This window comes from Ischnura elegans, chromosome 1 (assembly GCF_921293095.1).
Source record: "Ischnura elegans chromosome 1, ioIscEleg1.1, whole genome shotgun sequence".
NCBI lineage: Eukaryota > Metazoa > Arthropoda > Insecta > Odonata > Coenagrionidae > Ischnura > Ischnura elegans.
The window spans coordinates 85,171,193-85,187,544 of NC_060246.1; the positions used below are offsets into that span (position 1 = coordinate 85,171,193).

Consider the following 16,352-nt stretch of genomic DNA (forward strand, 5'->3'; position numbering starts at 1 on the left):
TCTCCTCTTGTAGTTAGACGCAATATTATCACCTTCAGCATTCTTTTTATGCCATTTAGCGACTTTTCTTTTCTGCTCCTCTTAATTGATATCACAATCTCCAGTTTTACCCATATCCAAACACAGGGAAAACATAAACGAGCACGGACATAAATAAGGAAATTTTCCACTTCTGTTCACAGTCTAAAAAATTTCTTTCGTAATAGATGCGGTTGATATATGCAACTCGAGGTTTAAATATATTCTGAATATGATACAGAAGGAAAAACCCATAACAGAAATTAACTCTACTATGGTGGTATTTATTGACTTCTTCACATCAGTACACTAATAAACGGGGTGAAGTGATTCCGATAAGTCTTATTTGTTTTCTGAGAACCAAAGTCAATAACGTGTCAGATCTATGTGATACAAATTTGGCAATAACAACTTAGGTGATGTGAAAAATTCAGAAAAACGATTCAGATAATTAAAACCACATAAATAACATGCAAGCATGGTAAAATAGGAAAAGATAAGTAATCTCCGTCATTCAAAATGCATCACAGCGTTTCATAACAAAAAAGTCTTTCAAGATAATGATTCGGCAAAACTTTCTGATTTCGTCCACTAAACAGTGGTTCTGATAAATATTTTTTCAGTTGCCACTTATCCATAGCAAGTTCGATCTCAAATTTTCAGTAATTCGGCATTAAGCACTATTAGACTACTTGATAACAGTTTTTTTTACCAACTAATAACCAAATCACAAGCGCAAATAGAGGATTACAGTACAGAGAGTTTTACAATAATTCTGAATTAGGTTAAAATATTTCAGAATGGATATTATTATTTCTATTAAATTTTTAAAGAAATTACTAAAATATAATATACTGATTGTTTAATTACTTAATAAATATTTTACTGCGAATGCCAAAAGTTTATTTCTACTACAATGAAAAGACAGGAAGGTTGAGAGGAAAAAAATTAAACATCCATTACAGAGAAAATAAAATCGTCTAGTACTACTTCATACTCTCCAATGAAGAATTCAGTAAAAAAAGATGGCATGACACTCTTTATCTCCCTATGATCGCTTAACGCAAGAGAATTTTAAGCTTTGCCCGCTCCGAAAAGGCATAACTCGGCAAAGTGGAATCGGCAATTAATCACATACCCAAGCGGTGTGATGACTGAGCTCTGGGTGAAAGCAAGCAAAGCATTTGCTTATCATTTCTGCATTCTGTTCCTCTACATTGAACATGTGTTCGTTTCTGCTTCGAAGAGGAATGAATGAGTTGTTTTATGATTAATCGGAAAACTTCCGAGCCATTGGAGAGTCAAAAGAATTGATACCGAAAGGAAATGTCTGATCTTGGACGAGAGCCAAAAGGACTCGAACGAAAAGACAAATATTTATCACGGTATAAAAGAGCAGGGAAGGAAGGCAAATGAAATCCAATTCGATTCGAATTACGCCATGTCTTGGTTGTTTTAAAAAAATACTGTTACCTGTTGCGGTACCAATTAAGTATATGTAAATTTATCGAAGAGTGAAGTTTGTAATTCGAGGGATATATATTAAAATATACGAAGTAATCGGCATTAAAAGGACAACATCTGAAAGGATTCTTTTCCAACATACTTAATCTTAATTAATTAATTCATCAGGTTGCAGCCCACTTTTCACTGTCTTAGTTCCAAAATTGCCAATTTCAGCGATGAAATTTTATCTTAATGAAAGTCTTACTCTTAAACTATTAAAAAAATTTGGGTGATAATTTTCCAAATAATGTTTACACCCTCGTCGTCATATTTAGGGCCTCACCAAAATAACCAAAGAAGAATTTTATAGCAAAGTAGTATTTTTAGAGAACTTTCATCAACGTGCTTTTGATGTTTTCAAGAGGGCCAAATGATCACTGTCGCAATGAATGCAAGGAAAATACTCTGAAAATTAATGAAAGCATTCTACCGATTAGGGTAGGTTTACATGGAGTATTTACGAAGTATTCTGGCAGTCCTCCCTCCCTTCCCTCTTCAATTTACATTAAGGTCAACTCCCTTTCATTTTATCTGAAAATCTATTATCTTCCTTCCTCTCCCTTGTTTACCCAATATTCTTCCCTTAAATACTGTTTTCAAACATACTCTCCTCACTCACTACTCACTCCATTCAAACCTTCTGTCTCCTCCATGCTTAAATATTTTAAATAAAAATATGACCGATTGAAATATTATTGACAAGTTACTTTTTCCTGTAGAAATGAATACAAAAACATTTGACACTCAATTACTTTTGCTTTTATGTACAGCGCATTTTTCCTCAGAAATATAAAATTAAACATCTATTACTTCTTAAAAAATTGAACTTCCCTAAAACTTTTAGAAAAGAAGGATTTCCAGAAGCGGTTAAGCGGTAAACAACGAGTTCACAATATAGGAAAACTACGTAGTGGAATAATTCAATGCAATTTTTGATATAGATAGATGAAGCGCATTAAAAAACCTCATAGTCCTTAGCAACGATTAATTTTCACAACTCTTATTCTGTAAAGTTCTTCGGAGCGACGTCTAACAAGCGAAATAGCGTCCGCGATGAAATTACGAGTATAATCTCATAAGCACATCACGGAAACGGAGAAATAATTAATTTTTGAGGAGGTTCACTTAAATTAAAACTGTGTCAGTTTGACGGGAGAGGGCGCGGAAAGCACGTTAAAATCCAATTACGGCGGTATGAACAAAACGGATAGCACCGGAAATTACCAGAGCTGCGAAGGACAACCTTGGAAGATGTAGTAAAACGTGCATTTTTCCAAAAATTCAGCGCACTAAGGAGAAGTCAGTAAAAATAAATCTATGATTACACACGAATCCGACCATTCACCAGAAAGCCTTCATTCTGGCTTTTAATCTAGAAATAGCAGCGAGCAAAATCGTTTCAAATTTCGTATGGCTCCACAGACCCGAATTCATGCTTGATTTTGCCTTCCATAAATGATACCAGAATGCCCTTATACGATAAATTAAGAATTTCTTCGGATATTGTATGCAAAAGATATAAAAAAAAGATGATCAAACACTGTAAAACCTCCGTAACAGTGAAAAGCTAAATGAGCTACTAATAATTACACACTTTAAAATGCTCACAATGAGTATACTTAATTAAATTAACGAGCCAGGGAGGATGAGTTTCTTTGAAACCCGTACAATCAACAATCAAATTGCCGCAGTAAACCCACTCGCAGTCCGTTATTTCGTCCTTCAGTTGGAAAATTGCCCAAAAAATGTTTTATCCCATCCTTATGAAAACCTATTTTGCCCCTATTTTCCCTAGACTATCTGCAAAAACTTCTCACCGTTATTGGCGTCAGAATCCTCCTGAAAAAAAAACTTGCTGTTAATTAAACGATTCCCTTCACTACTTCAAAAACCGATACCCTACCACGGCCGCAAAAACGCATCGTTTTCAGGAGAATGGGCGGTTCATTTGAAACAATATCGCATTTTCCCGGCGGACGGGCATATCCCGGAGTTAAGTCTCGATTTTACCAGCGTCCATCCTTGCTTTGATGTCCTCCTCCTCATTCTTGTCCGTTTTTGTGCGCCCGAAACCATTACCGCCGTACTCGGGGTGGAATGAAAAAAAATATAAGAGAAAAAAACCCGCTGCGCGGGCAATGTCTCATTTGTTCCCGTCACAGACCGCCGCGCCGCTACACGGAGCGGCGGCGCACGTTCGGCCGCCGGGGTGAACGAAATAAAGAGAAAAAGAAGACGATAGGAATATGCGCAGCGACCCGGGACCCTCTGGGGTGCAACGATACCGCACCGTGACCCCGTTCCCGACGGAAAACCGTATTCATTTTTTTTTACTTCTCGCTTCGGTTTTTCGTGCGTTCCATGCGGGTCAGTGCCATCTTCCTTGTACACGGGGTGAAGGGAACGATTTTACCTTCGGGTCAATTGCATGGTTAAGAGGACGCATCATTCCCCCTAGACCCTTTTACACGGGGTATTGCACAATCTGACGTGTGTGCAAAGGCACAGTTAAAATCCGTTGTGTTAAGCGGTGGATTGCTAGAACGCATGCGAGAATGCTTGGGCATGAAATAAAAAAATAGCACCTGGCATCATTCTTTTCGTGATTCGCGCGACCATAATGAGAAATTGTTGCAGTTCTAGTCTGCAAAATAACGTGCCCCGTGTAAAACGGCCTTCTTGACAGGTCGTATTTAGTCTTTTCTTCCGCAACGATTAACTCGCTCTACATTCGCTTTACCATCCTGAAGTTTTTGGGGTATGCATAGGAGGACTTATGCAATATTTGACTATATTTGCTATACAAAAATTGTACATCTGAAAAATAAGGTTGATGCAACACCCGTCTCCGCTATCAAAGTGATAGAAAATTTTTCCTCATTCGAGTGCAAGTGTACTGCATTTCTGGACAAGTTACTCCCGTTACACCCGTCTTCTATTGTGAGATATAAGTTAAAAGTTACACTGACATCTTAAACTTTTCGGAGTATTAACGACAACAAATCTTGACAAAATTTTCCGGAATCTCAAATTCAAAAATAGTAAATCTGAGAAAATACCGAGGAAAAGTTTTCAAATTCAAGGCAAATGCAAATCTTCACAAAGATCTACACTAGATGAGCGGGTTTTTATAGAGAAGAAAATCCTATCATAATGTTTTTTGCCATAGTTTTTCTAGTCCTGTTATACATATGATAACCTCATAAAAGGTTCTTATTTTAAACCAAGCCCTACTCTCTTATTGGCACCTATTATTTAATTACTCTACATACTTTATAGTTGGTGATAGTACCAACTGAAAAGTAAATATTTTACACCTTTTCTATTTCCAATTTTAGTTTGCAGACCCTCTTAAAATTTTGCTTTCATTCACTGCCATCATATTTGTTGCCCGTATTGCGGAAGGATAGTACGAAAGATGATAAAAAAGGGATTCATTTCCCCGAGGTATGTTTGAGAGATGTAGTCGTAAGCATACCCTGTCAAACTGAACCCTTCAAAATGTGTTAAAGTACCCCCATCAAACGAATACTTTTTTTCTAGGAACGACCTTGGGTCAACAAATAAGATAAAAAGGGAATGATAGTGCAAATTGACCGTACCTGTTGGGTCCTTATGTGGGTATCAAAGAGAGTTCGGACGTTCCCGATGCTCAGCTCCAGCTGGAACTCCCCGTGCGAGTCCGTGAAGTTCCTGCCGTAGAGATCATTCACGGGTATGTAGTTGCGGTTGCCCTGCGCCGGGCAGCCGGCCGTGAATTTCACCTGCAAGATAAACAAGAAGAAGAAGAAGCTGAAGTCTTTTGAGTGGCCTTTGTGGTCGGCGAGGAAATAAAAACTCAAAGACGAGGCATTGTGGACTGGGAAGGGGCATGAATAATCAGAAACAGTGTGTGTCACTCCAGGTAAGTTGATTCAATGACCCTGGAGTCTATAATAAGTTTATCGTTCAAAGCGGCCTTTATTTTCAACTTTCTTCAATATCAACATTAAAGATTTTATAAGATGTCGGCGTCAAACCTACAAATATAAATACTTACGAAAGAAACATCCATCTTTGGTGTATCCAATGAGGTTGGGGAATGAAAATTGACACTTCATGGCAAAGTTGAAACAGTGATGGAATTAAAAAAAGTTATAATTGCTGAGGTACAATTATGACAATATCAGCTGTAAATTTATTTCATTCTCGCACCGAAACAAGATGAATATTTAAATTTAGAATACACCTGAGAGTTAGCGAAATATTTGCCTTTACTGTGTTAGAAAGAAAAATTCCCACAAAGTATTCTTTAAATTATGCTATCAATTTCTTTCGAAATTAATATCCCTAATTTGCCTAGCACTGATTTCACTTTCTGTAGTTGAACTTTATATGCAAGCAATTCCTCGGAATAATTTAAGCAGCGTTTGGAGCGGTACTTATGCGCACGCAAGGAAAGTCACCTCAATCAAAAGCGCAAGAGTATCACATCGTCGTGTGGAGTTAATGAATTAATTAAAATCAAAATATCAATGAACGATGGCTGGACACAAAAAAATAACAAATTATTTTACACAAAAGTGAGCCATTGTCATGTTGTATAACTAGTACTATTCCCGAAGTTCTTGACCAGCATTTAACATCTAATTTCGCTTTCTCCACTTAAACTTTATACGCAGGCATTGACTTAGATTAAATTTAAGCCTTTTTTTGGAACAATGCTTATATACAACAAAGTCATCTCCATTAAAAGCCCGAGATTGTGAGTACCATATTGTCGTGCATAGTAAATGGGTATACATGAATTAAAAGTAGAATACCAATGAGCTATGGATAGACACAAAAACAAAACAAGAATAACAAAAGTGAGCAATGGTCATGTTGTACTTCTAATCTTCCCGAAGTTCTTCATTAAGCTCAAATATTTCCGCTAAAAAAACGATATAAGCAAGCACATTCATCTTCGATTGCTATTTCTTGGGATATCCGGAGATATAAACTTCCACTTTTCACAGTCTCTTCCGCATTCTCGAACACATCCGAGGTATTCCTGTTCCCCCTTCGAAGCAAAGAGGAAATTCCTTTCATCGGCGCGTCGATAAGCGTGCATTAATGGAGGTGGCGACAAGGATGCACAAGAGGAAAAATATGGAAACAAAAAAACAAAAAGAGCGGCAAAATGTTTTCCTTTTTCATACCTATTACTCCGCCGCCGAAGCGCCATCAAGAAGTTGCTCAAGGAGCGTCTTCAAAGGGGAAGGAAGAGATTTTTCATGCAAAAACTTTCATTTCACTCGGTTTACTTTTTGTGGGGAGTGTGAGAGGAGTAAAAAAAAAACATTTCAACCGTTCCGCCACTCCTTATGGAATGCGCCTCTCTTTTTTTTAAGGATGGAAGGAATGCTTTTCGGGGACTTGTTTCGCTCATAACCAACCCGTTCCCCCAAAACTCTCTGCACTGAAAACGCTTTCCCATTCCACCGGCTCTTTTTATAACACCTCAAACCGAAGAAATATACGAGGACCGTTTTTTTCAAGCTCCGATGGCTCATGAAAAGGAGACGAAGTGATTAATTGAAAATTATTTCATAGCTAAATATTGAGCACACTTATGGCGTCCTTTCGACATAATCGCCTCGGCGATTGAGGAATTGGTCGTGCCTGTGGACCAGCTTTACTTCATCTTCTTCATGGGATGTTGCCGCCTATGACTTCCAATGAAATTTGCCTTTGTCCTGAAGCTCATCGCACGTTTGAAAAAACTTCCCACCCAGCAAAATCTTCATTTCAGCATAAGGATGGAAGTCAAACGGCACTATGTCGACATTGCACAGCGGGTGATCGAAATCGTCCCATTGAAATTGCTCAAGGAGCAGTTTGGCTACATCACCTCCGAGAAAACGGGCGTTGTCATGGAACAGAACACTTCCGGAAATCAGCATGTCTCTTCTTTTGTTTTGAATGGGAATGGGCGTGATGTTTCACACTGAGCAGCTGCATTAACGCAAAAATTCTTTTTTATCGGCATAAAGATCTACATCTACATCTATATAATACCCCGCAAGCCGCCTAAAAGGCGTGTGGCAGGGGGTGTTAGGACACCAGCCGTTTACAGCTTAAAAAAAATGAAGTACTCTAACGAGGTTGGTACTAGCGTTTATTAAAGTCCTTTATGGTTCGGGGGAAAAACGAATTCCCATATCTATCCGTTCGGCAAAACATCTCTCTTAATTTATCGCTTCTATCGGACCTGGAAATATAGTGTGGCTCTAATAGTATGTTCTCTGTGACACTCTTAAAGATATCCATTCTCAATTGTTCAAGCAATCTAAGCCTCCGAGTCTCCAATGGCTCCCGACCTAATTCGCTTAACATCTGGGTAACGCTGTCTGTACGCCCGTAGCAGTTTTTGACGAAACGCGCAGCCTTCCTTTGTATTTTATTAAGTTCGCGGATTAAGTCTTTCTGCACCGGATCCCATGCGCTCGCTGCATATTCAAGGTGCGGTCGGACGAGAGCGAAATAGCACCTTTCTTTCACTTTCTCATTCGAAAATCTTCCCACAATACGCTTCACGAATCCTAATTTCTTCAGGGCTATGCCGCAAATATTCTTTACATTTGTTCCCCTAGTAAGATGAAGAGATGAGAATAGATGTAAGGTAACTAGTAAGATGAAGACATGTCAATGCTGAAGCCAGTCGGCGAGTTTTCTGGCTGTCTCTCCGCAGTGCACACTTGGTGGGAGAATCAATTGCTGTTAATGAGATTGCCACTCACCTTAAAGTAACAACGTACGGTCAGAGATGACTTGAACGAGTGGAGCAGAGGATGCGCAGTTGCCATATCCGCTCAGTACTCGCCTGTCGCTTGTCTGGTGTCTTTGCCGAGAGATAGGAGGTTGAAAAAAATCACCCTCGTACCTATTAGCTGGTCTTAATAGGTAACTAACATGATGCTATACTTGATACCCTTCCAACTGGTATTTGTAATTATACTGCAGATGTCATGATTTATTTGGGCTTTAGTAATACCTATTATTACGTATTACGTAATTGATATCATGATAAAGATAAAACAGTTGTTTTATTTCCACGGATTTTATTTCTTAACCGACATAGGTTTCGACAATATACCCTGTCATTATCAAGGTAAAATTTACAAAAATTAGCCTGTTTACATCTGTTTTTAGCGGATCTGGGAGGGAAGGGTAATGGTAGAGGGTTTCATAATGACAATGTATATCGTCGACACATAGGTCGGTTAAGATATGAAATCTATGGAAATAAAGCAACTGTTTATCTTTGTCATGATATCGATTCTCGATTTCCATAGCGCATGCCTAAAGCGTTAAACTCACTATTACGTTATACCTATTATCTGGTCCAAATATGAAACTAGCATGGTATTATGTTTAATATCCTACAAAATTATGTCTGTAATTATACACCAGATAACGTCATTTATTCGAATCATTCCTTATAACAATTTTCAAACTCTATTAAAGTAGATGCATTGTTAGGTTCATCAAAATTATGAATATGTTGTCATCGTAAAATTATGCAAAATATTTTAGGATAAATAAGGAAAAATGCAGTATAATTTCGATTCAAAATTATAAAAGGAACCATTTTTCTATTCCATGAGGCAAAAAAGCGGTAGTACCAAGCTTCACACATGTAACATATATTCCCAAAAAAATAAATGCAACGATGGTCATATACCTGATGCACGCAATATAATATATCAAAATTCATGTGCATATTCCGCGCGTGTGTCCAAAAAAACAGTTCAATCGTTAAGAGGAGTACTTGGAGGATTTAAATATGCAAGAGTATAACGAATCTATTCCTAAAGAATATCGTTATCTTTCAAAACGTGCTGGGCTTATCAAGTATTTAAAAAGCACGCTTTATTAATCATTATATTTATTCACGATTGCATGGTAAATGATATCATTCTATTCGTTAGCCACGGTAAGAAAGCTTAATTTATTCGCCTGGATGAAGGAAGCACGAGTTCCATTTGAAAAATTAATTAATATCGAGCGTTATTCACACGCGGACGAAATGCGTATACATTGCGCAGTTGGCATTGGGGAGTCGGGGCGTGAGCATAATTTTTTCAGAGGAAAAATACATGCATGGAATATTAATATTGACGAGATTAGAGCGGGACAAAATGATCTTCAGAAAAAAGTAAAACATATATATAACGTAAATACGGCTTAAATTAAATGATACTACTTTTTGACTGAGGCCAAAGCAAACGATAGCATGGTTTAATTTTTCAAAGTAATGGGAGAAATGTTTCCCAAAATTAATATTCAATTCAATCAGCATTAAATTATTTAAAGGGTTAAGTAGTTTACCTCCACCATTCAAAAATATTGATCTCTTCATCATAATCTGAGATTTTTTGAATTTATGCAATTAAAGGATGAAGAGCGTTTTCGAATTTCACCTTCACAATACTTTGGAAATAAAACAACTGTTTATCTTTATCATGATATCGATTCTCGATTTCCATAACGCATGCCTAAAGCGTTAAACTCACTATTACGTTATACATATTATCTGGTCCAAATATGAAACTAGCATGGTATTATGTGACGTACAAACCCAATCCTTCAAACCAAAAAATAGGTGAAAGTAAGTATAATTAAATTAAGAATGTTACAATTAACTGCGTGATCCATTTGGGGAAGTCTAAAAAGAAGGGAATCCTAAGTAAAAGCTTTTTAATATGGATGAGATTCAATTCTAAGACTAAAATCCATCATAAACCCTAGGTTATAACTAGCATAACATCTAACATTGATTCATGTCTAACCTCCCTACTCTTGCAACAAGGTGGTCGAGGCAACACACCACCCCGGTATCCAAGGTTCTGGAGTTCGAATTTCAACCGAACGGATTTTCCGTTCAATAAATTTGGTTTTGCACTGTTAGATGAAGCTTTGAAGAGAAAAAAAATACTGGCCCTACGATTTGGTATCAAAGAACACCTGGCTCGAGGCTGAATACATGAATAGTTTAAGCATCAACAACACAATGGGCAGTTTGAATTTTTAAGATCGCTATTTTCAATCTGTTACATTAAATGACACGAGAGGTTAAACTGCATGCAGCTCTATTTATTTGCATTGCCCCACATTACTAACACAAGAAGCAAGAAGTTAACGCAAGAAGAAGTTAAAGAAGATGTGAAAAGGGAATAAGTTAAAAGGAGAACTTGATTAATTTGGAGTAAAATATGAAGAGAAAAAAAGGTCTCCGTATTTCATTAAAAGAATTTTTAGAGTAAAAAAAACGAAGGCTTGGGGAAATAAGGATAATGGAATATATTACGTCTTGCACCCTCTCCCCTCTTATTTCTCTCCCCGCTCCATTAATCCATACCCCCCTCACCCTTACATAAATCAATTTCCTCGCCCATTGAAAGAATTTAACTGTTTCTGTTCCACAAACCAGTAGCGTTTCCTCCTTGAGTTTCTTCCGATGCCTGTTTCTCAGGGAATAATTTCCAGCGGTAAAGAATTCGAGCTAAGAATGTCATATAGTGTTTTATTTTTTACCCTAAAACTCATGAAGACTTATACTTTTATAACGTTAATAAAGCTCGCGTTTCTGATCAAATACTATGCAATAACCAATATCAACGTCCTAACGCGACATAATTACGTTCAAATTTCCCTGAGCTGGAGGAGTTTCCCACATTATCATGAATTAGGGCGGTGATATCAGTTTGCTTCAACATTTTCTCGGAAACAGTAAAATAAAAATAAGTTATTATGAAAATATTTTAGGCATGATCGCATTATATTTACACGAAAGAATCAGCGGATGAAAATGAATGAACCAAGTTAATTCGGATTCGGTGAAAATTTTATCCAATAATTTGTTTGAACTGTAGCAAATTTAGAGTTATGAAAAACGAAAACGGCTCATTCAAACCCACTCGTCAAGTAAATCAGATGGTGACAATAACGTAAAATTAAATGCATTAGAGTAAGTCACAAACATTTTTATGGGCCCGAGTTGAGACAAAATTCTGGACCCGTTTAATACGCGTTCAATCAAGGCATACTTGTGCTGTTTTCGAAGTAATGAATGTAAAATGAATGCTTTGAAATGAAAAACCTAATATGGCTGCCTCATACGCAAATGTACAGATAATATGTTGATTTCAATTTATTCAATTATTTTTTCCTAATCATCATCATCATTAGTCAACGATCCTAAGATTGGTTTGATGTAGCTATCCATTCCTTTCTCCTATCTGCTAACCTTTTCATAGTGACGTATTTCTTCTCTTTTACATCCTTCATAACCTGTCCTATGTAACTCATTCGGGGCCGTCCCTTACCCTTCTCCCTTTAAACCTGTCCTTCAACGATTATCTTCATCAGGCCATCATGCCTCAAAATGTGACCAACTAAGTTGTCCCATCTTCTGCTTTAGGTTTTTAGGTGGCTTCTCTTTTCTCCCACTCTTCTTAGCACATCCTCGTTACTTACACGGTCAATCCGTTTTATCTTCATCATTCTTCGGTAGCACCACATTTGAAAGCTTTCACTTTCGACTTCTCTGCTGCTGTCAACGTCCAAGCCTCACTTCCATAGAGACATTATAAACATTATTTATTCCTGTACCACCGAAAAAGCACCATTGGCATTTGACTCGGTTATTTAACTTAACAATTAAAGGTAAACGAACATACATGCCATGATGAGGGCAACCTACCCAGGTGGGACTCGAACCTGCGGCCTCTCGTGTGGCAGGCAAGGAATTTAACTCTCAGCTACCGAGGCCGGCACCCTCACTTTTCATTTTTGTATCAATTAGAGCTAAAGGCAGGCGGTAGGGTTACACAGGAACGAGGAAAAATCTTGCCATCAAGCTGGTAGCGAAGCATGCAATTCTTCACCCTTGAAAAGACTTGAGGGGGATACTCGTGGGTTGGGACCCCGATGAGTGCTGGGGCGCGGGATATAGAAATGTTCCCCGGGGGCGCGGGTCAGCCATCGCAGCGCAACCCCACTTACTCCATCCTTAAAATTGATACGGGGCAGAGTGAAGACGCTATTGCGGGGAGTCGCTCGAATACCTACCCACAACCCCCCCCCAGGACTAATGTTCCTCCTTGTGCTCCACGAAACCCATCCCATGGGGGGAAGGGAAGAGGGCCAAAACATCCGACTAACGGCGGCCGGGCGAACATCTGCCGATTGGATTCCTTCCGTGGGCCCCAATTTGTCCCGATATTGCTTCCTCCAATGCTCCCGAAAAGCTTCCTTCCGACCAATGCGAGACCCAAACCACGAATAGTCTCGCCGATCTATCTCTCTCTCTTATTTCTCCGATATTCCTCACAGCTTCTGCCTCCACGTTGAGTTTCAGCGCTCCCACCGCTGTAAGCAAGACATTAGAATGGAACTAGAAAAGGATATCATGAATGGGGGATCAGGTAGGTGTGGTAGCTAGAGTGATGGCTTCCCACCCGGCGGGATGGGGTTCAAATCCCGGCGGCGGCAGAGAATTTTCAGAGACTACTGGAACTTTGCTTGAATGTTGTGAGGAGGGCATTTCAAGCGCAACGCTCCGTCCGTCGGATGGGACGTTAAGCCGTGGTCCCGTTGCCGCCTTTCGTTAAGAGCAGGCTAACGCCGACGCCGGGTATCTCTCCACTCTTCCTTACCTACCCATCATGGCGCAAATGACCTCAGCTGTCGGTCGCCTACTCTAAATACCATATCATACCAGATATCCTGAATGTCTCAAAATCAAAATATAATCCAAATAAATTTAATACACTGAATGAAAAAATGGCTTTATACGCAGTCACGCGCACGGGTGCGAAGTTATATAGGTACACCAAGGAGGAAGTTTGCTGAGAAAAAAATATTAGGCTTAACCGGGATTCGAACCCGATCTCCTGATTTTCGGTAAGGCGTGTTAGCCATTTAAGGCTTATTCAAAGGAAGGTTAAACGAAATATATTTTCATGGCGAACATCATCCTGGGTGAGTACAAATAAATGTAGTTACATTATGAGTTATAACATATTACACACCTTTCAGAGGAAAAAAGAAAGAGAGATTTTTGTCAATACGTTGGTGGTGAAAACTTGACAAGGTGAAGTTTTAATTACCTACAATACCACAATTTTAAGAACAGGTTTTCAGGCATTATAAAAGATCGTGTTGGAAAATGAAGAGTTCTCATTGGCAAATGGTTTATGGGAAGAGCATTGCTTGTTAGAGCAAAAGAAAAATTAGAAATAATTCATCCGTCGAGCGATGCGAAGTAATGGATCTCGAGGAAGGAATATGAGAATAGAATCCGATAATTGACGATGCGAGTACAAGGAAAGATGGAAAAGCATCGATGAACGTATATGAAATTGATCGAAATGGCGAGCATTGTTAATATTATTTTATTCAACCGTAGATGGAACGGAAGCTAACTCGTCATATCAAGGTTTTAAAACCACATGGCTACCACATGCATTTCTTCATCATATTTGTGAACCCAATTCTCAACAATTTTGTATTCTAACGATAGAACCTTCATTTTCTCCGGGACTCTAACCTTCAAATTCACTTATCCTTATATACTATTTCCTAATGTAATTTATTTTACCACGGATTCACCACTTTTTTCAGAGTTTTCTCCACCATCAACAAATTCCCGACCTAATCCCAGCTTCCCAACAAGGAGGTCGACTAAGAGAATATCCTCGGGAACGGTAGGAGGCGACATTTCATCTGGAAAACACGCTACAGCATCCATTGAAGCCTACCCTGCTTTTACAGCATAACCACCCGCTCCATTCTCCTCGCTTTCTCTCTCCACCGAAACATCTTTTATTTGATCAGCTTTCTCCGTTTACGACCACCCTTCTACCCTCGCCCCCCGCGTCCCAGGACCACACCACTGCGGCAGGTGCACCTGCTTTATCGCATTATCCCACCCTCCCTTTTCGAAGGCTTCTGTTCCCTCATCAGAGCCTTTTATTTGGCTCGTAAATATTGTTTCATTCCTCCCGGCATGGCCAATTACTTCAGGGCCCTGCGGTCGCGCCAAAACGAAGGGAAGTTTCGCGAAAGTGTGGGGGTGAAGTGGGGTAGGTAAAAGAAATGAGCGCCAAGCGTCCTCGAGTAATTTCTTTCCGTCTTCGTAGGCGAGAAGTTAATGAGAATCGCTTTTCATCATGACACCCGCCTTGATGGAGCAGCTAGCTCATCCTTGATTCCCGGGGAGGTGCAATTAAAAGTCCTCTCCCCGCAGAGCAGAGATTTCTGAAAGTGCTCCTCGTTCCTTCTGATATTATACCAGTATTCCTGGACGAGCGCCAGATGACGACTGTGCTTCATTACCACGTTTACTTGGCCTAAACGCAGGAACAACAGTCGGCTACTAAAAATAGGGTACTTCTGAATAGCTACGAGAATCATTTCTTATTCCTTAGATTGTGGTCGCAAATTTGTTTTCGGCTCCTGAAAGCTTACGAGCACAGGAAGGAAAGGAGATGATGATATCATGAATACAAAAACCGCAGGATGTTTAGTGTTTTCTACTAGGAACACAAAGGCGGATAATACCCACCATTAATTCACAAATTAAAAATGAAACGCATTGAAATTACCATTCCCATCATTATACTTTCCGTTAATTTTTAAGCAGTAATTTAAGTAAAATGGGTAGATATTAAAACTTCAATTATGGCATAAATTGACTGATACAAGGAGACAAAAACGGTTCTAAATATAATGATTAGACTCTTAGTGAAGTGAAATAATCTAGGATAAAGAAATTCATAGGATATATTGAGAAAAAAATATACTATGTGTATATTGTATTTGTAGTAACATATTGGCCAAAACACTTCTTCCACGTTAAACTAAGCAACTACAAAGACTTCGCGGAGTAAGTGTTAGAAAATAAAGTAAAGGAGAAGACTGTGCAGCAGTTTCCTCTGAGACAATTGACGAGGAAGTTGGAAATAGATCCACTACACAACTGCTCACTAAAGCCGAGGTCCTTAAATATAATGATATTATAATGCCTGAATGCCATATTTATATAGCCATTATCCCCTATCTTATGTGGGTTCAGTTTGAGGTCAACGCACGGAAAACCAATTTTAGCCGAGATATATTCGCAAAAACTTTATTAAAAAACTTAATTCTTGATCCCGCATTTTGAATTTAAGGAGCATCTTCAATGACCGGCAATAGATGTCAATAAATCCACCGAAAATAAACTCAGATTTACTTCTCTCCTGGGGTGATCCTCGCTTTTCCTTTACAAATTTCCTCGAAAAGATTATGCTCCGAGTAACACACTCCATGCCACGGTTCAACATTATGGATTGGGATGCCATGCAATTAGGTAAATGGTCCGTGCACCGATTTCGCATTGCAGCACGAGAAAGCCACTCTCTCGCTGCAGGATGCCGACGGTGGCGTTTCGCACCGACGACGCATCCTCCGTCACAATCGGGGCCAATCAAGAGACGGACAGGGGGAGGGGAGGGAGGGAGGCTTGCATGTGGCTCTTCGGTTTGAATGGAAGGCCCTTCCAACGACAGACGCTCAACTGATAGCTCGCCGCCCTCAATTAGCAGGTGAAGTTCATCTGCGAGCATGCACACCAACCCTACACGGAACTCCAAGTCGTTTGTGTAATTTCCTCTTCAGAGTGTTTCACGTAGATGGCTTTGACTGGGGTGAATCTTCCGGACACGTGAGGGAAGCACGATATGAATCATGGGGTCCAGTTGATATGGTCGACACATTTGTTCTCATCTCATGTCAGGTCAACTAGTGGTGATGAAGGTCAT

General features: G+C 39.2%; 1 protein-coding gene across 1 annotated transcript in view; it reads right to left on the bottom strand.

The window, feature by feature from the left end:
- The window catches only part of LOC124165208, a 500,277-nt gene that overhangs the window by 79,510 nt on the left and 404,415 nt on the right, over positions 1-16,352 (bottom strand). The window contains exon 7 of the mRNA XM_046542490.1: positions 5,127-5,288. Within this exon, the coding sequence (XP_046398446.1) occupies positions 5,127-5,288 (162 nt within the window). The remainder of the gene's footprint in view (positions 1-5,126; positions 5,289-16,352) is intronic.